Raw genomic sequence first — 24,022 nt, forward strand, 5'->3', positions numbered from 1 at the left:
TATGTATATATGCAAGAGTGATAGAGAGGTTAGATAATGCAATTTCGATTTTCTTGTTTCGCGGTAGACCCCCAGATTGCGATGGATAGTGGAAGTGGCGCCCCCTACGCAGAGTTTTGCGTAATATTCCCTATTCCATAGTATTTCTTGTTTTGTGTTAATATTAGATAAGTAGTCTTATAGACGGACGCACACAAACACATTGTAATTAACTTTTTTTCTCGTCCTAGAATGACGGACTACGAGAAGATAAAGGCGGAGTGCCAGCAGCGCGGGCAGCTGTGGGAGGACCCGGACTTCCCGGCCGCGCAGGCCTCCGTGTTCTACCACCAGACCCCGCCCTTCCACTTCGTGTGGAAGAGGGCCAAGGTAAGGGAAAAATAACAAAAACAAACTCTAACTATGCTTAAAAAACGGACTCTCTAAACACACTTGCGGAGAGCATTTTGACCTTCGGCCCTTGGCCTCGCGTGGATAGCGCGAGTATATCTTGGACGCTCCGGGCCTTGCAGGCTTGTTTGCACACGAAAATTTATCTTTCGAATCATGCTCCAAAAAGACTCGACAAAAGCATAACGCATGCTCAAAAGACTCGGAAGTCTATCTGAGTCACGCTCTAAAAATACTCAAAATTGAACTTGACTCGCACTGAAAAGTTTGAAGTCTTTTAAGCGTAGCGCTTACGTAAAACTGAGGTAAGTTTTTCAAACGTATAGACTAGACTCCTTACCAAAACAAAGGTAAGCTACTATTATCCTTCCGTTGTCGGTAAGAACACAGTAAAACTTTTTTTGCTTTAAGATGACTAATTTAATTTGAGAAAAAAAATAGTATTAGTACCTACCTACCTACCTAATTAAGCGTTTTCCTGTGGAAATATCATTTTAGATGGAAATTTTGGAACTCGTTTTCAATACATTCATAATTTCTAAAAACTACTAGTAGATCAAAGTAGAATAAGATAAAAAAACATTGATAAATAGCAACATAATCTAATTACACTATTACGTATTATTGAATGTAACGTAAACAAATGCAGATTTAATGTACCTACTTACCTATGCGATAAGAAACTGGTGCAAAGCATAAAGTAATTATTCGTACTAATTACTTCCTGAAGTAACTTTGTAATTGCCTTGAGTGTATGTACATTTTATACTCCACCTGCCGCCCAAATAACTCACCAAAATCCTTCGGTTTTCACGTATTTTTTTTTAATTAAAGGAAATGATTAAAATCTACGGATTTCACGAAGACCGAACTAACGATCTCTTATAAATCTAAAAATATAGTTCGGTTGCCTCTGAAGTCCTGAGCCTACGTCAACGAATTTTATGCTTTTTTTTGTGAAATACAAAGTGGAAAAGAAGGTTGTATGGGGAATCAATAACCACTGAACCGATTTAGATGAAATCTAGGTCCATATATATTTTTTTTTAGTTGAAGATGATACTAAACTTGACTTAAAATTAGAACCTAAACTTAAATAATTAATAACCTAATTACCCCTATTGTACATTTAATTCGACAGCGTAACGTGACGTACACGTTTGCGTGCCATCTAGTCTGGGAGTTTCCAAAACGTCCCGCTTGGCGCGCTGTTCGAAATCCCATACAAAAATAAGTTTTTGGCAAAAATTTCATTTTTGGTACAAGCTTTTATCGCTGACTGTACTTTTCTTACAACAGACAACTAATACTCATCGAGACAATTCTAAAAACCCCTAACACAATTAGGTTGCGTTGTTTCATAACAGAGTTCCTATGGCCACCTCCTGTCTCCATCATCAGATCAGCCTCGACAGTACCATATTATTGTATTGTCATCAGAACTAATACATACAGCTGCCAATTTTCATGACGCTACGATCCTTGGAAGATGGTTAAATTAGTTACCTTAGATTCCATTACATAGTTAGTTACATACAGGTCGACCTAATAAAAGCTTGTTAATAAACATAACGCAAACGCGAACGCTCGTCACCCTATCGAATAACTGTACAGTCTGTACACTTGGGGTACAGACTGTACAGTCTGTAGTCTGTAGTCTGTAGACCTCGCCGACGTCACTCTCAAAATCTTTTACTATAGATGGTCAAGCAAATCTTGTCAGTAGAAAAAGGCGCGAAATTCAAATTTTCTATGAGACGATATCCCTTCGCGCCTACATTTTTCAAATTTGCCGCCTTTTTCTACTGACAAGATCTGCTTGACCAAGTATACCTACTTAATATAATCCACATTAAAAACAATGTTCCGTACATCTGTCAAAGTGAATGAGACCTTGCGTTACAAGATTTACGGTTGTTATTTCGATTACATTATAATGTATTAAGTTGGTCAAAACTTTCACCTGCTTTAACTTGCCCTGATTGTTTAAAACTGAGGTCCGTATGAAAATCAGCTGTTGTTCTGTTCTAGAATCAAACTAGCGACCCGCCCCGGCTTCGCACGGGTTACACAAAACCATATTAGCAAATTATACACCTAAACCTTGCTCAAGAATCACTCTATTGATATGTGAAAACCGCATGAAAATCCGTTTAGTAGTTTTTGAGTTTATCGCGAACATAATACATACAAACGAACAGATAGACGGACGAGGCGGGGGCCTTTGTTTTATGTGTAGAGATAAATGTTGGTAGAGCATTTACTCTCACACACACTGAACTTAAATGGTCGCGCAATGTGCGGTTGGCGGTTTCAGATGATTTATTTTACCTAGTGTACCTACATTACATCCCTTAAGGGGTAGACTGATTACCAGTTCAGTTCGCCGGACGATAATGGTTTCAGTTCCCAACAACACATCTGACAGGCTGATATCGTCGGGCACAATTTATATTTTGAAACCCGTATAAAACTATAAAGAGTAAGTAATTTGATCGTGACGTCACATGCTAGTGTTTCATTCATATATTCATATCAATTCCATTTTAGTAGCGTTTTGACAGTTCGAAAAAAGAACTGATTTGAATAGTAGTCAAATATCCTATTGACGCATCTAAGTTCGAATCGCGCAGCGGGCCCCTTTAGTCTTTTAACAGGGGCCACAGGGGCCGAATATCGAATTCATGATAATAACAATTCTCGCTTATAAAATACTTTGTTAATCTACATACAAATAATTACCTATATCTGAAGACAAAACGTATTTAATTGATGCAATTTTATGAGTAGCTTCTCTACATAGACTTTTCATTTCAAGTAGTTATATCAGTATCCATATTATATAAAAACAGAGATTTAGATTTGCCGTATCAGAGTTCAGTTAGAAATCAACAAACTCCGATAGACACTAATTTACTCCCACCTAAATCAAATTCTTTTATTTCCAAAATAACTTGATCTGTAATTTCCTCACTGTAGTACTAAATGAGGGACCAGTTTAAACTGGTCCATTCCTATACAAGCGCGCTGCTATTCCACCGTATTACACTCTCAATTCAAAAACGACACAAGTGCATAGTAATACAAGGCGCTTAAGCCTTTACTCTTCAGCGTTGAAAACTTTAATTCCAAAACATCGTATGTGCATACATAATGTGATGTACTGACGCCCTTTTAGTTCAGAGTTCGTGTTAACGGTACTGCACGGCGGCGGCGTGCAAAGATTGCTAACACGACTAAGTTATATAATTGGAAAATGAACTTTAACGGTATTGGATACAGTTCAATATTGCTTGTGCGAGTATTAATTTATTTTGCGTAAAAACTTAAGGTCATGTCCGTATTGCGTACGAAATGAGAACTAGTTTTGATTGGACAGTAATTGTGGTAAAATGATATATTGATTTTTAGGAGATGGTATTTCATTTTTAATTATGTAACATATTTATTTCCATAATTGATATATACAGTGGTACTACTATAAACTAAATTAATAAGGGTCACTAACCCGGGGTTAACCGGGTTGCTAATACATGATGATCATCATCATCATATCAGCCTTTTATAGCCCATTGCTTCGAGTACGCCGAGCCAAATCTCATCCAGAAGTGACCCGATCTTCCGAATGTCGTCCACCCAACGAGCCAAAGATTTACCCCCTTATTCCAAATACTTTACGGGACTGATTTAGTTAAATTATGTTATATCCCTTTCTTACAAATACATAAGTCAAAATGACAGATAAGGACAAACTATTAGCTAATAGAGGTTTGTAGCGCGATTATCAATAAGAGGGTTACCTCGATTATCCAATCCAAACTATTGAGACCACGGAGACCAGGGACCTAGCCATAATGCCAATCGTTTGCGCCGCAGCGAACGAAACGCTAATGTCTCTCTGTCGCACTAATATGGAAGAGTGATAGAGACATCACAGTTTCGTTCGCTACGGCGCAAGCGATTGGCACCTTTGCTATGCCCTGTGCTCAGATGCTTTATTTTATGTTTGTTGTCCGTAGCCAGTTAGAATACTCAGAACCCCCTAGCAAAGATATATGTAACTCCGTATAAGATAAATAAAGTCAAAGAAAAAAACGTGCCTCGGAAATCAAGAAAAAGTCATTCTCGAATAGATGGCGCCATACCTTTGGCCTATTCTCGGCTAGATGGCGTCGACGACACCGTTTGATATTTAACAATTTTAACACATATCAGTGAAAGAACATGGGTCAGTATGGAACAATAAAAATTAAAAATCATTTATTTATTAATTAAAAATCAATATTAATAATATTTATTTATTTATTAATTTATACATTTTCAATTTTATTTTAAGTTTTAATCGTGTGTCGATAGATGACAGTAAATGTACCGTGACTACAAAATTTACTATGGCAATAGCCCTCTATACTATCTATTCTCTTTGCCCCTAGTTATTAACAGTGGCCATATTTAGCATAGACTATGCGTTTTTTAAGGACATTTTATGGTTTTTAGGGTTCCGTACCTCAAAAGGAATAATCGCAATCCTCATTTATAGGATTACTTTGTTGTCCGTCCGTCTGTCTGTCAAGACCCTTTATATCGGGAACGCATCTTAAACTATAAGTAAGTACCTACGGTACCGTCTTGGGTCGTCCCATTCGTTTTTCGTCAAGTTATTAAATTAGTTCTATTCTGCTTTCGTCACTCATTCTACATTGAAAGCCACCGACGATTGTGACGAATGTAGAATGAGTGACGAAAGCAGACTAGGACTAATTTAAGAAATTGACGAAAAACGAATGGGACGACCCAAGACGATACCGTACCCACCTATAGGGAAAAATTTAGTAAAAAAAAATAAGTTAAATTTATAAGGAACTCTCGGTGGACGAGTTCGACTCGCACTTGGCCGGTTTATTAATAAAACAGGCTTCCAAAAGCGTCTCTCGGGTCGTTAACTTCATCTCGTGCAAACCTATTTAGTTTATATTAAGTTTTATATCATCATCATCATCTTCCTCGCGTTGTCCACGCCACGTTTGCCAATTTTTGCCACGGCTCATGGGAGCTTGGGGTCCGATTGACAACCAATCTCGGGAATTGACGTAAGCACTAGTTTTTACGAACGCGACTGCCATCTGACCTTCCAACCCAGAAGGTAAACTAGGCTTTATTGGGATTAGTACGGTTTCCTCACGATGTTTTCCTTCACCGAAAAGCGACTGGCATATATCAAATAATATTTCGTAAATAAGTTCCGAAAACTAGCCGGGGTTTGAACCCGCGACCTCAAGATTGAAAGTCGCACGCTCTTACCGCTAGGCCACCAGCGCTCTTAAATTAAGTTTTATATATTTACTAGAATGTTCGATTCTGATATTGATGTGCCGTCTATGCTTACTAATACTTGCTAATTTGCTAATACTAGTGGCTCTGTGAGCTTGTAGACCTGAATAAATGTATGGCTGCGCCGTTTTGAAAAAAAAATCCAAAAAATGAATCGACAAAAACATCTATACGTAACTAATCGTAATCATCGAACCTGCTCAAGAATTTTTTAAGAGTTACCGCAAAATGTATGGAACTGTACAAGTGTACAGCGCCATCTTGTTTAATTACCTGGCAAATTCGAAGCATGAAATTGACTTTTAGAGTTAGACCATGAAAAATCTGCAGCGCTTTTGATAGCCCACGCAGTGCAACTGTTATTTATACGTCATAATTTCATAGAAGTTTGACGTTTAAAATAACAACTTTGCACTGCGTGGGCTATATAAAAATCGATGCAGACTTTTCTTGGTATAACTCTAGATGTTACGCATCTGATTTGTTGGTAAAGTTAGTATTTTCCTCCATTCCATTTTATCTCCATTTTTGTCTACCGGATTTTTCGGGTTCCGTACCCAAAGGGTAAAAACGGAAACCTGTTACTAAGACTCCGGTGTCCGTCCGTCTGACTGTCCGTCTCTCTGTCACCAGGCTGTATCTCATGATCCGTGATAGCTAGAAAGTTGAAATTTTCACAGATGATGTATTTCTGATGCCGCTATAACAACAAATACTAAATAGTACGGAACCCTCTGTGGGCGAGTCCTACTCGTACTTGACCGGTTTTTGAATGATTTTTTTAAACATTATTCAAAAAAACACTTTTTTCGTAACTAGATTACTGCGAAGGATCTCACATATAAGAAATCTACATATTTGGGTTCGTCTTGGGCGTCTCGAAGCCCCTTAAGAGCCAACAGGAGTGGTCATTCCTCCATACAAACGTAGTCCTCGTTTTCCTCCGTGGTTTTTGAAGCTAGAGCAATGATTTTTTCAACACAGATTAATATTGTCAATATCTGTGTCGGACCGTTTTGCTTTTTTTGATATTTTTGTTTTTTAAGGCGCTAGAGCCCTTCAAAAACGGCCAAAATGGCCTAATAGACTATGCCGCAATGAGAGGCGTGGTATTCAAAACTGATATCAATTAGCCAAAAAAGCAAAACGGTCCGACACAGATAATTTCATAATCATTTAGATTTCCAAATTTGGTTACGATTGGTTAAGTTTTGGGGGAGGAAAAAGAGGACTACGAAACCTCGATTTTTGTCATTTTTACGCAGGATTTTTCGCCTCAGCTGCAGTTGTCCCTATCGCACTAATTTTAGGGGCGGAGTCAAGTTTCTAAATACGTACACAGCCAGAAAAGTGATGGGCAATAGTCGACATTTAATGTCGATAATCTAGTGATGTAAGAAGTTATCGATAAACCGTCTTGTGTGAAAATATCTAGATCCTAAGATACAAGGGGTTTTGGGTTGAGAGTAGGGAACACATTTTTGTAGTTATGATATACAATCTATTATGAACTTTTTGATTCTAATATTTCAAATTAGAAATCAAAATCAAAAATATTTTATTGCATGGTTAAAATGGGTTAACAAAATTTTTAGGTACCTACAGGCACGCTTCGTAATTGTCGAGCAATTTAGGGTCCTAGCTGAATTGGTTGTTCCATACTTACTCGTGCTCTATGGAATGTCTAATTTAGCTAGAACCCTAAATGGCTCAACAATCACGGAGCGTGACAGTACTAATGATTCATGTTCTGTATATCCTGCCCTACAATGGCGTTAATATTTGGTTGTCATGTCTATGTCGCAGTCGGATCGTATAATCCGCCGTATTACATTACGGCTAGCCGTTTTCAAAAACAGGGGCGTTTTGAAATACGGCGGTTTAACGATTAGCCGGATTGAATGCGGCTGAATGAGAATCCGCCGGAATGTATTCGGCGCCATACGTTCTTCAACACGGCTAGCCGTAATGTAATACAGCGAGTCATTAGCCGCCGCTTTGACAGTTTTTAGTTCCCATTTTTAACACCCGTGGCGCTGCCTGACAAACGCTGGGGTGTCCATCAAATCTGGAGTTCGTCGGACTGTTTCTTTTCAAAAAACATTTTTTTCGCAACTTAACTAGACGGAGCCCCGCTTCGCGGGGTTCCTATTTCTGAGCGGTTTGCCCTTCGGGCATCTGAAGCTAGGTACCTAACGAACCTAACCTACCTACCTATTGATTTAGTGAGACGTCCGTGAAAACATTACACTTTGGGGAAAAAAGCGTAGGTAGGTAAGTAGGTTAGGTTCGTTAGGTAGCTTCAGATGCCCGAAGGGCAAACCGCCCAGAAATAGGAGCCCCGCTTGCGGGGCTCCGTCTATTTAAGTTGTGAAGGAAATGTTTTGGAAAAGAAACACATGTAGTGCGGTGGGACCATGGTAAAAATAAATTAAATTGCAAACATTGTCAAACTCCGGTTACGTAGGCGACCGAAAGAACTGGTCACTACAATCTAAAATAGTAGTACCATGCGGCTAAACGTTGGCCGCCTTATTGAAGAACGTATCGCAATGACAATCCGGCTAATCGTCGAACCGCCGCATTTCAAAACGCCCCTGTTTTTGATAACGGCTAGCCGTAATGTAATACGGCGGATTATACGATCTGACTACGACATCTATACTTCGTTTTTAAGCATTATTGAAAAAAAAAATAGTAAATACTAATATTAACCACTAAGTACATAACTATTACAAAAAAAGCTAAATAATTATACGATTGCATGCTTAAAAAAGACACGTCACCTTCACTCTAATGCTAAACAAACGAAGAATAAGAACTAACAGCGATAAGACCGCCTGTTGCTACCTTTATCTACATTGTAAATCGGTTTTAGGGTTCCGTACCCAAAGGGTAAAACACGGGACCCTATTACTAAGATTCCGCTGTCCGTCCGTCCGTCTGTCACCAGGCTGTATCTCACGAACCGTGATAGCTAGACAGTTGAAATTTTCAGATGATTTATTTCTGTTGCCGCTATAACAACAAATACTAAAAACAGGATAAAATAAAAATTTTAGTGGGGCCTCCCATACAACAAACGTGATTTTTGACCGAAGTTAAGCAACGTCGGGCGGGGTCAGTACTTGGATGGGTGACCGTTTTTATAAATAATGGTACGGAACCCTTCGTGTGCGAGTCCGACTTGCACTTCGCCGGTTTTTTTTAAATTTGTTTTTATGTTTGTGGTGTAATAAAGAATATTTTAGAGTCAGACCAAGAAAAGTCTACAGCAATTTTGATAGCACACGCAGTGCAAGTGTTATTTATATGTCATAATTTCATAGAAGCGACGTTTGAAATAATACTTGCACTGCGTGTTCTATCAAAATCGCTATAGATTTTTCTTGGCCTAACTCTACTTTAAATTACAAAGTAAGGCCTAAATTATAAAATAAGGCCCATCAATGTTTTTTTTTTTGTGTTTATTAAACTTGATATTTTGTCTATAGTATTAGCGGACATGGCCTCAAAATTTAAACCCGCTTAAGAATCGGGCCTTATTTCGTGCATTATATACAATACTACCCATTTTTGTGTAGTCATTATTTATACTATAGAAGCATTGTTTGAGTAGCCAATTATTTAAACAGTATTTTTTTAAAGGGCAACGGTGGCAATATTTTAAGGTCTGGATAATAAGATACAGATCTTAATAAGGATATCAATGTAAGTGAATGTTACCATGACTACCAAACAAACAAATGTGATAGAATTTGCCAGCTGGCATTGTAACATTCAGACAGTTACCTATGTACCTAATCTGAAATATGAATAAATTAGTAATATTTTAAACAGGAAAGTAAACCGAATTTTGGCCTTTTGCTGGACACAATCACAATAATAATTTGTTTTACAAGAGGGCAAAGTTTATCGCCACCGGTTGATGCATTTGCAGCACCAATGGTAGAAAATGCAAGCTCATCATCAACTGCATAATCGACGTTTGATATGACTATTGAATCCGAGCTTTTTGATCATGAATCATGATAAAACAAAATTTTAGAAGGTCGCAGAATAGTGGATTTAAAATATTTATTTTCTGTGATCTCAAATATCAGGCACGATCATACAAATTGTACATTTGCTGATCTTGCCTTTGTCATTGAAAGACGTAAGGGTTTACACAGAGAATATATATTTAAGTGTAATATGTGCAAAAAAAAGGAAACGATACACTCTGAAGACCCAAAAAGAAAATGTTAGTAAATACTGCTCCTCCCCATGGTTACTTGGTTCCTTATTCAACCTACCTGAAATTAAACGAGTAGGTTAGTAAATTATATCATTTTACATTATAAAGTTAAATGTTTAGGTATCTCAATCACTTACTCACTGGTGGACATGGACGCAAAATTTTTGCCCATCTACTTATACTATCTTATAAAAAATGAAATTTTGAAAGTTAGCACGCTTAAAGTTCGTTTTTAGGGTTCCGTACCTCAAAAGGAAAAAACGGAACCCTTATAGGATCACTCGTGCGTCTGTCTGTCTGTCCGTCTGTCACAGCCTATTTTCTCGGAAACTACTGGACCAATTAAGTTGAAATTTGGTACACATATGTAAATTAGTGACCTAAAGATGGAAATGTTTTTTTTATAATTTTAAAATACATAGGTTCGAAGTTATTTAAGAAAACAGCCAAAAAATTACCATTCACCCCCTTTTATCTCCGAAACTACTGGGTCTAAAATATTGAAAAATACACAAAATAGTTCTTTACCTATAGATGACAGGAAAACCTATTAGAAATGTGCAGTCAAGCGTGAGTCGGACTTATGTACGGGACCCTAGTTTTTGCATTAAGATAACAGATTTTGACATGTCTTATTAAAAATTACCATTGAAAAATAAGTCATAGCAAATGTGTTAGAATTATAAATCATATTAATCATATTAATGAGCAAGAGCACCCTAAACCGGCGAGCGTGTATGAGGAATGTTATGAATGTGAAGGAAGCGAAAGTGGTATGTCAGGATCGTAGCAAGTGGAAATCCGTGGTCTCTACCTACCCCTCCGGGAAATAGGCGTGATTGTATGTATGTATGTATTAATCATATACTTTTTTATATTCTTTTGCTTTCATAAGTAATATAAACTAATTTTTGAAAGCGTTTTTCAATAATTATTAATAAAAAGACACGTCATGATTGTTTACCTTCTTTCTAATGCTAAAAAATAACGAACTATAATAACCGGGCCTTATTTGGTACAGAACCTTGATTTGATAGGTACATCGGATATTCTGGGCCCCTGAGATTGTTACGTAAAGGACAAAATGGTGACATGTGGTTAGAGCTGATACTGTTAAACTAGTGGTTCTGTGCGCTAAGTATAAAAAATAAGCTTCAGCGAACTCATTAAGCCTAGAAAAAACCCTACACCCTACTGCCACTTAAGTCAGTCTTGAGTCTTTGAATCAATTTCCGTAGTAGTACTAGTACTACTAAGGTACTAGGAGGTAATAAGGCCTATAGTAGGTATAATAAGGCCTACCTGAAAAATAATGTTCTTACAACAGTGTAACCGTGTTAGTTATTTGAGTAACATATATGTAAAGTGATACAATTAAAAGCTAACAGCAAACCAGTACATAAATTATATCTTATGTACTTCTTATGAATTACACTCTTATAAAGGTTTCGGCTAATTACGCTTAATTACTTGAATAAAGGTAGATGAATTGCGTGCGGTCCAATAGGTAACCACAACTCACGGAGTCCAAAACAATAAGCTGATCAGCAAAGTCAAGTAAACAAAGCCAAGTCACAGTAGTAGAAAGATTATCGAGTTCCGTAAACGTAAGCCGGGTCAAAAAATTCAATCGCAACACAGTAAGTAATAAGTGAACGCCTCGTGGCAGTAACGCACGAAAAATAACATTGCAAATTGTCGGCAATGAGGCGCGCGCGGGTGCAAGCGTACGCATCTGTGTGCGTGCATTACACACACAAATACAGTCTCTCACGCCCCGTCAGAGCGACGGGTATATTCAGCTTGAAATCTCAAAATTGACTTTTAGCTCAGCTTCCGTTTCGTCTTAAAGAAGTGGGCAGATAGAGAGACACTTTCGCATTTATAACATTAGATAGTGTAAGTGTTTCAGAATCGCTATACGTAATCTACGTATCCCCAAGGTGAACTGGTACCCACGCTCAAATTTCTTCGATATCAACTGCCGTAACTACTTAAATAAGAACAACCCACTTGCACCGTTCACTAACCCGGGGTTAACCGGCTAAGCCTGGAGATACCATGGTTACCAGTACAATTTGACTCTGGGTTAACGGTTTAACTGGTTAACCCCGGGTTTGGGGGATGGTGCAAGTGCGGGCGCTAAGAGACATAAGAACGAACTAGTTTACAATTTCTAGCAACGAAAACTAGTACCACCCATGGTATAATAATATACTCCGCCTGATACTCTCTTCTCGTCTTTTCTAGGTCACCTGACTGACACAAGCCTACGTCATCATGCGACAGCGCTATATGATAATATGCGATAGCGCTATACAAAGTGGCAATGTTATTGTGACGTAGGCTTGTGTCACTCTGGGAAGAGAAGACCATGTTTTATTAGACTATGGTACCACCCATATGTAGACAATAGACATATATAGACGTAGATACGAGTATATACGTAGAATGTTCATGTCAAATGATATGTTATTTTTTTATTATTTAAAAAAATAAATAAATCATTTATTTACAAATAAGATATTTGTGGTATTACTAAAAGAAATTGATAACTAGCGTAATGTTATGTTATTTCAGAATGTCGTTTTAAACTGAGAGCGTACCTTAAAACGGGGTGAGTAGGTTTCGCGGGGAGAGTTGGGTTATGAATGGGGAGAGAAGGTTTGAGAGGGGGGTGAGAAGGGATTTTAAGGCTACTGCTACAAAAATAATGTATTCCAATTTAAAATGGGGCTATAGTAATACGCATAATAAAAAAAATCGATCCAACAATCTTCCAAAATCACCTTTGTATGTAAACCCCTCTCACCCCAAATACGAGGCACTACGGGGTGAGGTGGGTTTTCCTCTTTATCGTCAAAGTTATGAAATGGAACTACCCAAAATATAATAAAATAATAAAAACTAAAATACAATCGTCCGGAACACTATTATATACACCATTCAGTTTTCATATGTAAAAATAAAATGTAATCGAGGTTTGAATTTCAGTTTTGACCCTACTCACCCCATTTTATGGTACAGTGGTATTACTAAAAGAAATGAATAACTAGCGTAATGTTATGTTATGTTATTTCAGAATGTCGTTTTAAACTGAGAGCGTAATTTCGATTGTATGGAGGCGGCCAGGTTAGTGTGACTCAACTAAACATGAATGTAAAGGGAAACTGTTTGCCGGAGTTATGTTTTAATTCTTTTTACAGTTACAATTGTGGTCTTGAATAATCTATTAAGGTTTATTTAATAACATTTTTACAACTTTACAACAAAACACAAAAACTTATAAATAAGCCCTAAGTCATGGTCCGTCGGTAGGGTGCCCAGAAGGCTGGCCGCATTGCCCCGCTGGATGGCAATGCTGATCCTTTGGGCAAAATATAGGCCAGCCCTCTGGTCACCGGAGGCCTCTATGAGGCGCTTTGACAGCTCCTCATAGAGGCGACGCGCTAGGTCCCCACGGCCCCAAGGTTTCCACTCAAAACGCCGCAAACATGTAGCTACTACCTAGTGTGACATATTTGCGGCGTTTGAGGCTTTAAATACAAATACAAAATACAAAATCGTTTATTTGTCCAACATAGGTATGAATAGTACATAAGTACAGATCTTATAGTATTGCTGTTGTATCACTATGTTGTGCCGTAAGGCGTACAATTTTTTTGTCTTTAATGGACTGTGACTACATGCTGTGCACAGTTACCATTAATTATAGTCTAACAAAAATTCGCTTACACTATAATATGTTTTGTCAACTAAATATTTAAATACTTTACTTTTAAAACTTGTTATATCCTCTAAATTTCTTAATTCATTCGGTATTTTATTAAAAATTTGTGGAGCCATTCCAAATATACTTTTCCTATATAACGCTGTTTTGGAAGGCATTGAATTTATTCTGTTCCTAAGACGTATACTTTTAAACTGTTGACCGGCTTTCGGCCGAGGATGCGGCCGCACCAGCGGCAACTTTGGTGCCTGGAATATGGGACGGCGCCAGGGTATCTACGCACGTAGCGTCCCAGACAAAAGTGGCCGTCCCATACTCCAAGGCACCAGCGTCATTCCGTCAGGCCTCTTGCCATCGACCCTAGATTTTTTAATAAAATTATTTGTGTCAAATTCACTATTTTGGATTTCACGGGTCTATAAATCCCGGTCCTTTGATAGGCTTGCGTGGGGATATAGATCCAACACGTAGAGTCCCCTTGGAGAGCTTTAATGTCATATAGAAAGCCTGCTGGAAGCCGTCCACAGGCGCAACAACAGACACCCATGAACCGGTCGCAACAGGCATTGGTAGGTTGTAGAAAAAGTGAATAGTATTACCGGTCTATGGATTGAAGTTTGGGTGGACAATGAGACTGGGTTATTGTAAAGAAGTCCGGACACCTGTCATAAGAAAATCGCAATTAGTGGCGAATTATAAAACACGACCGAAGGGAATGTTTTAAAACGACACTAGTTGCGAGTTGCCTATTCGCACGTGTATCGTACAACGTTTTACAGTTCATATAGCCCCTTAAAATTTCGACGTAGTTACGTAATGTGCTTATTATAGCACAAGGTGTCGTAATGAAGCACCAGATGTACTGTAATCATTCTTAATTTGGTCGAGCTTCGAGTCTCACGGGAATTCTATAGGTAGTTAAAATTGATGTCTTGTACGTATCTAACTAGATTTTTTTATAAAATTATTTGTGTCAACATCATATGGGGCATTATCTATGAAAAGGGACCTTATTGTCGATGGCGCTTACGCCGCACAGCGTGGCGCGGCATTGTATTTATAACGGAGCATCGTTAATAATGGCGTAAGCGCCATCGACAATAAGGTCCCTTTTCATAGATAACGTCACATATTATTATATATTATTTGTATCTCCGCTACAAACTCTCCGGTTTTCAAGCCCGGTCATTTATGAGGGGTGCGTGGGGATATAGATCCAACACGTAGAGGCCATCATTATTATTGACCTGAGACTACCTACAGCTCTTAATGCATTAACCACAGGCCAGGTGTAAGAAACATACACACCTGTTTACTGGGGGACTAAATGTCAACCAACATACATATAAACATACATCGGGGTTTTCGGTGCGGGAATGTTTTACACTAGCCAAATAGATAACAGGTAAAAACTGTAAAAAACGATACTAATTTAATATTTCTAAGCACATTTGGACCTTACTACCTACGTTTAATTCATAGTTTGGTACTTAATTATTTTAACTAAAATAACACTTGCACTGCGTGTGCTATCAAAATCGTTGCAGACTTGTCTTGGTCTAACTCTGACATTGGGGCCCTTTTTGACTTGTCAGGTCGTGATGTGGTCTTCATGTGTCCACTCTCATTTGCACTAAAATTCATTTTGTACTAAGTAGGTTAGGGGACGACTCTTAGAATCCCCTAAATATCCCTACTAAAGCCTGGCCAGAAACAAATGAACACGCGCCATGTTGCGGAATTTCAGTGTAACTAATTTTATTCATACTACCTATACTGAACTGTCAACCTACTTGAGAATAACAGCGCCCTCTTGACAATGGTCATGGTCATATATTACTGGTCAGGCTTTACTTATATCCGTACTACTAGTAATATTGTAAATGCGAAAGTGTGTCTGTCTGTCTGGTTACCTGTTCACGCGCGAAATCGGACAGTTACCTTGGCATTTATAATTTTAGTATGTCTGCTTCACAAGGGGGTTTTCTAGTTCTTTACATTTTCACTAAAATCTTGTTTTTCTTACAGGAAATATATACCGACCCTACCTTCGTGAGAGACAACTGCGATATATTTGACGTCGTACCAGGAAAACTAGGTATTTATTTATTTATTTGATTGTCAAATCTAAACAAATTTTAACGTATTTGATTTGTAAATCTATCTATCGTAATGTAAATGAGAGTTTTTTTTTTATGAAGCATCTGCGAGCGATACTACTACTACTATATATTGTGTGTGTGTACTAATTAAATAAGTTTTTGGCAAATGTTTTTTTTGGTACAAACTTTTATCGCTGACTGTACTTTTCTTTCCACAGACAACATAGTCATCGAGATAATTCTGAAAACCCCAAACACAATTAGGTTGCGTTGTTTTATCACACAGTTCCTATGGCCACCTCCTGTCTTCATCATCAGATCAGCTCCATGGTACCATAATATTGCATTGTTACCCGACTTACACATGCATGCAAATTTTCAGTTGTTATGCGCCCCAATGCGTGTAAGCGTAAAGGAAGGAATGGAGAGATTCGCACGCTTCTGGCAAGCTTCCGTAGCTTAGTTGGTATTTAGTAGCAATCGGACCAGTGTTCCGATAGGTCGCAAGTTCGAGTCTTGCCTGAGGCTGTTTGTCTTTATTATTCATGAGTGTTTTTTGGACATGACTATTTAATTACGTATTTATCTTTATATTTATAATTTTAGGAATAGTTACCATTAACCGACAGGGTGCGAGTGTGTATAAATAAACGGTGTTATCTGCTCGGCGAAATATTTAAGAACTATAATTACGTGACATACACAGTATATTAACATAATCTAAACATTTTCTGTACCAACAGCTGCTTTATTTTTCATATTTTTTATAGTTTACGTTATTATAGGGTACCTACTTGTCTGCTAGCCAAATCAGTTTCTTTTTCTGACTATCCAAACTACTATTAGTTACTACTGGGAAAAGAAACCAGTAGTTACCACCAACCCGGTTTGGGGAAAAATTACCGGTTGTTGCCAGTGGTAACAACTTTGTGAGTACCCCTGGGAATGTTAGCTTACCATTAACACAGACTTTTTAATATTAACAATAACATTTTACTGACATTACCGTTTGACCACAGGCGATAAGTGGCTGGTGTCGTGTCTATCAGTCCTGTTTCTGAGCAAAGGGCTGCTCTACAGAGTCGTGCCAGCCGACCAGCGGGTGGACGCCGGGTACGCCGGCATCTTCAGGTCAGATATTTATGGCTTTTAACCTCTTTGAATCTCAGAGTTTTAAAGCTATTTAGTGTTTTAAACAATTTGGTCGACCAAGAGGGTCACTACCCACTCCATCGTCTAACGCCGTCGTGGGTCCGGGGTTCGAATCCCGGTAAGGGCATTTATTTGTGTGATGAACACTAATATTTACCTCGCAGTCTTGGGTGTTTTGTATATGTATATAAGTATGTATTTATCTATGTCGCCTAGCACCCATATTACAAGCTTTGCTTACTTTGGGGCTAAGTTGATCTGTGTAAGATATCCCCTATGTATTTATTTATTATTTATAATTTCCCAAACACGTCATAAAACATGTTCATCTCACGATCTCATTTTCGGCAGGTTCCGTATCTGGTGGTGTGGCCAGTGGCTAGAGGTCCTCGTGGACGACCGTCTGCCCACCGTCAACGGGAAGCTGGCTTTTCTGCAGACCAGCTCCACTGAACAGCTATGGCCAGCATTGTTGGAGAAGGCATACGCCAAGTAAGTCAGGTATAGGTCTTATGGAGCTGCTGAACACTGCAGAACAGCTCGGAAGAAAATTGAAGGGAATTTAGGATACGCTAAGTAAGTAAGACTAGTTAGTGACAGGTTCCTCTGTTGGTGCGGCCAGTTTTTTATTATTATTATTAATTATTAGTTTTTATTTTATTTTATTTGTCTATTACGAGTATAGTGTCCCACTGCTGGGCAAAGGCCTCTCCCCTTGATTTCCACAACTCCCGTTGGTGCTTTTTCCGGCCAGTTACTGATGAAGGCATCTAAATCGTCCCGCCATCTCCGTCTGGGCCTGCCACGTCCGCGCTTCTTTTGCGGCATCCACTTGGTGGCTATACTAGCCCAGTAATAAATAATAATAAATAAATATTATAGGACAATTTTTACACAGATCGACCTAGTCCCACAGTAAGCTCAATAAGGCTTGTGTTGTGGCTCGAAGTCCTCGTGGACCGTCTGCCCACCGTCAACGGGAAGCTGGCTTTCCTGCAGACCAGCTCCACCGAACAGCTATGGCCAGCGCTGTTGGAGAAAGCGTACCTACTCTAAGTTACCCGAGAGCCTAGCCAAGATGACAATCGTTGATAAAAAATGCCAATCATAACTTGGCGCTGCCAATTCAATACAGAGTTAGCGTACTCTATAGGTACTACCTATACCTACTAGGTTTCCTTGACCGAATAGATAATTTTCGTGTTGACGGTGCATACTTTTACTGACAGCCGTTATTATTTAGCTGTGTACCATTAACTCGGAGCAATCGTCACAAAACCGATAGTCAATGTCAAACAGTTAAACCTGACTCTTCTTTTTGCAGGCTCCACGGTTCCTACGAAGCGCTAAAGTACGGGAGCCTACTAGACGGCATGGCGGACCTCACCGGTGGGATCACGGAGTCCCAACTAGTCCGCGAGCTGAGCGATGGCCACGCGCTCTCTAACCTACTCCGCGCTACTAGTGTGGTCACTGCACACTACCAACCTAGCGTGAGTAGATACAGCACTAAAGTAAGGGAGCCTAGTGAGCCTACTAGACGGCATGGCGGACCTCACCGGTGGTATCACGGAGTCCCAACTAGTCCGCGAGCTGAGCGATGGCCACGCGCTCGCTAACCTACTCCGCGCTACTAGGGTGGTCACTGCACACTACCAACCTAGCGTGAGTAGATACAGCACTAAAGTACGGGAGCCTACTAGACGGCATGGCGGACCTCACCGGTGGGATCACGGAGTCCCAACTAGTCCGCGACCTGAGCGATGGCCACGCGCTCGCTAACCTACTCCGCGCTACTAGGGTGGTCACTGCACACTACCAACCTAGCGTGAGTAGATACAGCACTAAAGTACGGGAGCCTACTAGACGGCATGGCGGACCTCACCGGTGGGATCACGGAGTCCCAACTAGTCCGCGAGCTGAGCCACGCGTTCGCCAACCTACTCCGCGCTACTAGTGTGGTCACTAGTGTGGCACACTACCCTTAATAAAGGTATTCATTAATCTCCCAAAATACGGCTAACGGTTGAAGAAACAAACAAACACCGTAATCTATTTGCATATTATATCCCATATTGACGATTGAACGTAGCGACGTTGCAACATGAAACGCTAAGTTTAAGACTGAACATTTCTAATAAGACACGCTAGTCCTGTAAGTAGTACCGAGCTACTAGCAATGGCGATGTATGCAGCTCGGGTGCGCATGACCCACCCCTCGCCCCTCGAACCCCTCACGATTGCCCTGTCTAGACGGCTTCGTCGAATGACTATTGTTTTATAGACTGTAACTAAACTTTGATCTCTTATTACAGGGCGTGGAACAGAGGGGCTTGGAGCCAGAAATGAACTACCGCATCTACAGCTGTGATGATGTAAGTTCTTAGTTCAATAGTTTAGTTCAACGTCACTCAAAATCAAAGTGGGTCATGGCAATGATATTATAACTCCAGATAGGTTAAAATTGTACAAGTTGCTTTTAGTCGCGCCTAGGTGAGCGAGAATAGGGTTCTTGACACACGTTGAAGTTTCGTCAGTAAAGTGCGGGTGCCAGACTTTGACCATCATTTGTGACTTTTGTATTGCTTTAAGACTATGGGTCCCATACAGATATTTGATCCTCAAACCAAACCTGATCGACAGAAACCATTCATAAAAAAAACCGGCCAAGTGCGAGTCGGACTCGCACACGAAGGGTTTCGTACCATTATCTATAAAAACGGTCACCCATCCAAGTACTGACCCCGCCCGACGTTGCTTAACTTCGGTCAAAAATCACGTTTGTTGTATGGGAGCCCCACTTAAATCTTTATTTTATTCAGTTTTTAGTATTTGTTGTTATAGCGCCAACAGAAATACATCATCTGTGAAAATTTCAACAGTCTAGCTATCACGGTTCGTGAGATACAGCCTGGTGACAGACGGACGGACAGACAGCGGAGTCTTAGTAATAGGGTCCCGTTTTACCCTTTGGGTACGAAACCCTAAAAATGTCAAATACCCTATTGTGCACGTGCTACACGTGCTCCCGCTCACCGAAAGAGTCTGCCACGATTTTGATAGCACACGCAGTGCAAGTGTTATTTTAAACATCAAACTTCTATGAAATTATGACTTATATTTAAACAACATTTGCCCTGCGTATGCTGTCAAAATCGTTGCAGACTTTTCTTGATCTAACTCTAAAGGGGCCCACTGATTACCAGTTCGCGGGACGATATCAGCCTGTCAGTTGTTCGGAGCTGTCAAATTTTGCTACTAACTGACAGGCGATATCGTCCGGCGGACTGGTAATCAGTGGGCCCCTTTACTAAAGATAACTTTAGTAAAGATAAACTGGCATGCGAAAATTAATTAACAATTTTCTTTATGTATGAGTATAACCTATCTATAGTTGTATAATATCATTGGATCGAAGTCGAGGCTGGTAAATCCTTACAATATACATATACAGGCTGTCCCTAGCCATTGGACAAAGCCGAAATGTACATATGCATTAGGGTATTTAGAACCAGTATACAAAGTATCATACCAATCGGTGTAGTGGTTACGAAGAAATTAAAAAATTACGATTTTTTTTACTTTGGAGCAACCTGTATGTGTTAATAACTTAGTAGCTCCTGATGTAATAGGTAAATAGTATGAAACCTTGTTCGACCGTTTTGATTATCTTTTTTATTTATGACATTAATAAGATTCGGACTTTTGACAAATGTCATCTAGCCGCACATTTTCAAACAAGTTGTCAAAAGCACTGTCAATGATTAATACAGTGTGTTTCTTTTTGTTGTCGATTATTGGAAATAACTTTTTTGATATTTTTTTTTAATATTTTGTTTTTCTGAGAAGTAACCCTACGTGGGATTTCAGGGTTTGTCCAATGGCTAAGGTCACCCTGTATTGCCTGTATATATTTATATAAATAGTTATTAGCAAATTTATTTCAGGACAACAACAAACCAATGAGTCCAATGACATACCTACCTATACCTATAATCTGTATCTTTAGGAATTTAAATAAAAGTAAACAAACAATTTGTACATTTTCGGATAGTTATGACATTTATTGTGTAACCGCACCGATTACATAACCGCCACAGTCACTGAACGACCTGAATTTAACCTACATTATTTGATCGTTTTCATGTACCCTCAACTGGCAAAATTTTGTTTACTTTTATTTAAAAACCTAAAGATACAGAGTATACCTGCTTATTTGTGACGTTCCACGGGTAAAAAATGAAATGTGATATTTTATTTTCAGGTAACTATACCTTAAAACTATAGACATATTGTTGTAAAAAATATCTTAAAACTAAAATCACAATTATGGCAGCGATGCAGTTCGCAACCCCGCAGTGTCAGGGAGCCGGCCGCGAACCCGCCGGAACTTGACACTCTTCGGCCAAAACTCCTCCTTGGTGAAGGTCGCTAGATGTTCAGTAAAGGTACCTTGTAGTGCCTGGCACTTACGCTATTATTAACGACGTTCACTAATGTGGTAAGATAACGTACCTTTTCCCGTGGAACGTCATCTTTGTTTAACCTGAGAGCAAAAAGTAAGGTGCAAAAGTGTAAATACTGTAAGTGTAAATCTTTGACGTGGACTGTACCTAAGGAGAATGACCTACTGTTTTCCAGATAGTGACGGATGACGGGCTCGTGCAGCAGGTGCGCCTGCGTCGGCCTCTCACGTCACGGGACCCGCAGCGGGACGAGGCCGAGTGAGTCCTATTTTATTATTTATGAACGCCGGTACATAACGGGAACATAATACCACAGTGTAAAAAGTAACAATGGTCCGACGGCCCTTGACGTGTACCGAGCTACTAACAATGCGATGATAGCGATGTATGCAGCTCGGGTGCGCGCGACCCCCTTCGTCTCCCCACGTCGAACGACTGTAAAGACTGTTATAATAACTATACGTAGGTCTAACTAAAGTAAGGATGGTAAGCACGAAAAGTAAGCTAAATGACAAGTTTTTATTGATGGTAGTCGATGTTGTTTTGAGGATCACATGTCAATATGGGTGGGTCCAACTTTCTCCAAGGTCCAAGTCTCGGTACAAAAAGTACTTCAGTCAACCTCAGTACTTTTTGTACCGAGAGTGACTGAAAGAGTCACGCGTTTCCGTGAAAATTCTATGGAAAATAATTATGCAAAAAACAGTATGTTGACTCCTATATGTATAATAATACATCTGGTACCTAGTATAGTCACAGAATAAATAATAGTACTAGAGAAGACTCACTCTCTAACAAAACGCGTCTGTTACGATCAGCACAGATATGGCCGCTAGGTGGCGACAGCGCCACGCGCGGCTTATGGCTTTCCCCAAAATTGGGGCGGAACGGATGTACTTTTAGCTGCCTGTAGCAAAGCGACGAATTCGCGGAGTGAGCCACGCCTGGTACAGTGCAAAACGAATAAGAGTTTTAAGGCAGAAACTTATTATTTTATATAATTTTTTTTTTCAGCCGTAAAATCACCAGTGCCGACCGCGAGCGCCTCAACGCGCCAAGCATCGAGTTCACCATGAGTTTCGTCGACTTCCAACGGTTATTCCAGCGCGTGGAGACCGTCCATCTTGACGCGGAGACCTCCTGGCCCGAGCCTACCCTCGCGGACAAGATGAAGTGGCAGGTGAAGATGCATCAGGGGGCCTGGAGGAGGGGTGTCACGGCAGGGGGGTGCAGGAATTATGTCCGTGAGTATATTTTTAATGACTTCTGCTCAGTACCGTCTTTACCATCAGGGCACACGGGGCCCGTGCCCGGGGCCCCCATCCTCGGGGGGCCCAAAAGGACAGACTGTAACAGTATATTTGATTACCCATGATAAATAGAAGATCATAGTAGAAAAAAATTAGTTTAATTCGCTTTCTTTACTTTTCAAAAGGGCCCCAAATTGTGCCCAGCATAGTTTAAGACGGCCCTGTATGCATATTTCGAAGGTATTTCTCTCAAATAACGACGCTCTGCATAGGTAGCGTGTATGAACTGCAGGGGGCAGCACAAGTGCACCCCTGTCTATTAACGTGAAGTATAAATGTTAATAATATTCCGATATAGGCCACAAGGAGGCAAACACGCACGGATCCTATTCATCTACATATAAGAATTTCTGTGCGTCCAAAGTTAAAACGGCCGTTTTTTGTTTTGAGTTCATAGATCGACGAATCCAGCAACATAAAACCTAGTTTGATGTATTCAAAGGGTAAAGACAAAATTCAGTACGTAGCGGCCCCCTTTTTAAAATATCTATTCTTAAATTTGAATAATCACGATTATTTAGCAGTGGCGCTAGTGAGCACGTTGATGGGCTCTTAATCCAACCTTGTAAAATTCATCAACGTACATACTTACAAATCTTACATTACAAATAAAGTTCATACAAAAATGTGAAGATCCGAAAAGGGATTTCCTAAAAGCAATGAAATCGTGATTACTGTTACACATTCGTCGTATGACGTCGTCGTATTCGTATCATTAATTATCCCTTTTTACCCCATTTTCCAGACTTCTTCCACATGAACCCCCAAATCCAGATAGTGGTCTCCGAGACCGACACCCTCGTGGTGTCCCTCAACCAGCACAGCGTGATGGAGCCCAAGGTCATCGGCTTCAGCGTCTACAAACTGCCCAAGCTGCTCGTCGAGACCGCTACTCCGACCCAGTTCAAGAAACTCAAGAGTACCGTCAACTCACAGTATACGAATAGCAGACAAGTTAGTCACAGGTGAGATACGTCAACGTATGTTTAATTTATTTCCTTAGGTACCTTACGTGTGCACAGAAAATCAAAAATATTTTCTAGTATCAAAACTATAATTCCTATTACACAAAGTGTGAACAGCCCAAGATTTTTTGAATTTCCCGCCAAAACTGTGTGTAATATTTCAGTAGCCAGACCTTTGTAATGTTTTAATATGTATCTTTATGTGTTAACTGTCGTGGCATCACCGAATGGGCCCTACGGAAGACCAGCGCTGGCTTTACAGCTAGCATCATGCTGAGTTGGGTCCATTTCGTGATGCACACTTATTGATGTCTTATTTCCTTGCTGTTGTTGTCTGTA

General features: G+C 39.7%; 1 protein-coding gene across 1 annotated transcript in view; it reads left to right on the forward strand.

The window, feature by feature from the left end:
• Positions 1-231: 231 nt before the first annotated feature.
• The window catches only part of LOC134805157 (calpain-C), a 31,135-nt gene continuing 7,344 nt past the window's right edge, over positions 232-24,022 (forward strand). The window contains exons 1-9 of the mRNA XM_063778457.1: positions 232-369; positions 15,717-15,786; positions 16,810-16,921; positions 17,294-17,434; positions 18,267-18,435; positions 19,258-19,317; positions 21,584-21,666; positions 22,423-22,652; positions 23,464-23,683. Of these exons, the coding sequence (XP_063634527.1) occupies positions 232-369; positions 15,717-15,786; positions 16,810-16,921; positions 17,294-17,434; positions 18,267-18,435; positions 19,258-19,317; positions 21,584-21,666; positions 22,423-22,652; positions 23,464-23,683 (1,223 nt within the window). The remainder of the gene's footprint in view (positions 370-15,716; positions 15,787-16,809; positions 16,922-17,293; positions 17,435-18,266; positions 18,436-19,257; positions 19,318-21,583; positions 21,667-22,422; positions 22,653-23,463; positions 23,684-24,022) is intronic.

The sequence above is a fragment of the Cydia splendana genome, chromosome Z (genome assembly GCF_910591565.1).
Source record: "Cydia splendana chromosome Z, ilCydSple1.2, whole genome shotgun sequence".
Classification (NCBI taxonomy): Eukaryota; Metazoa; Arthropoda; class Insecta; order Lepidoptera; family Tortricidae; genus Cydia; species Cydia splendana.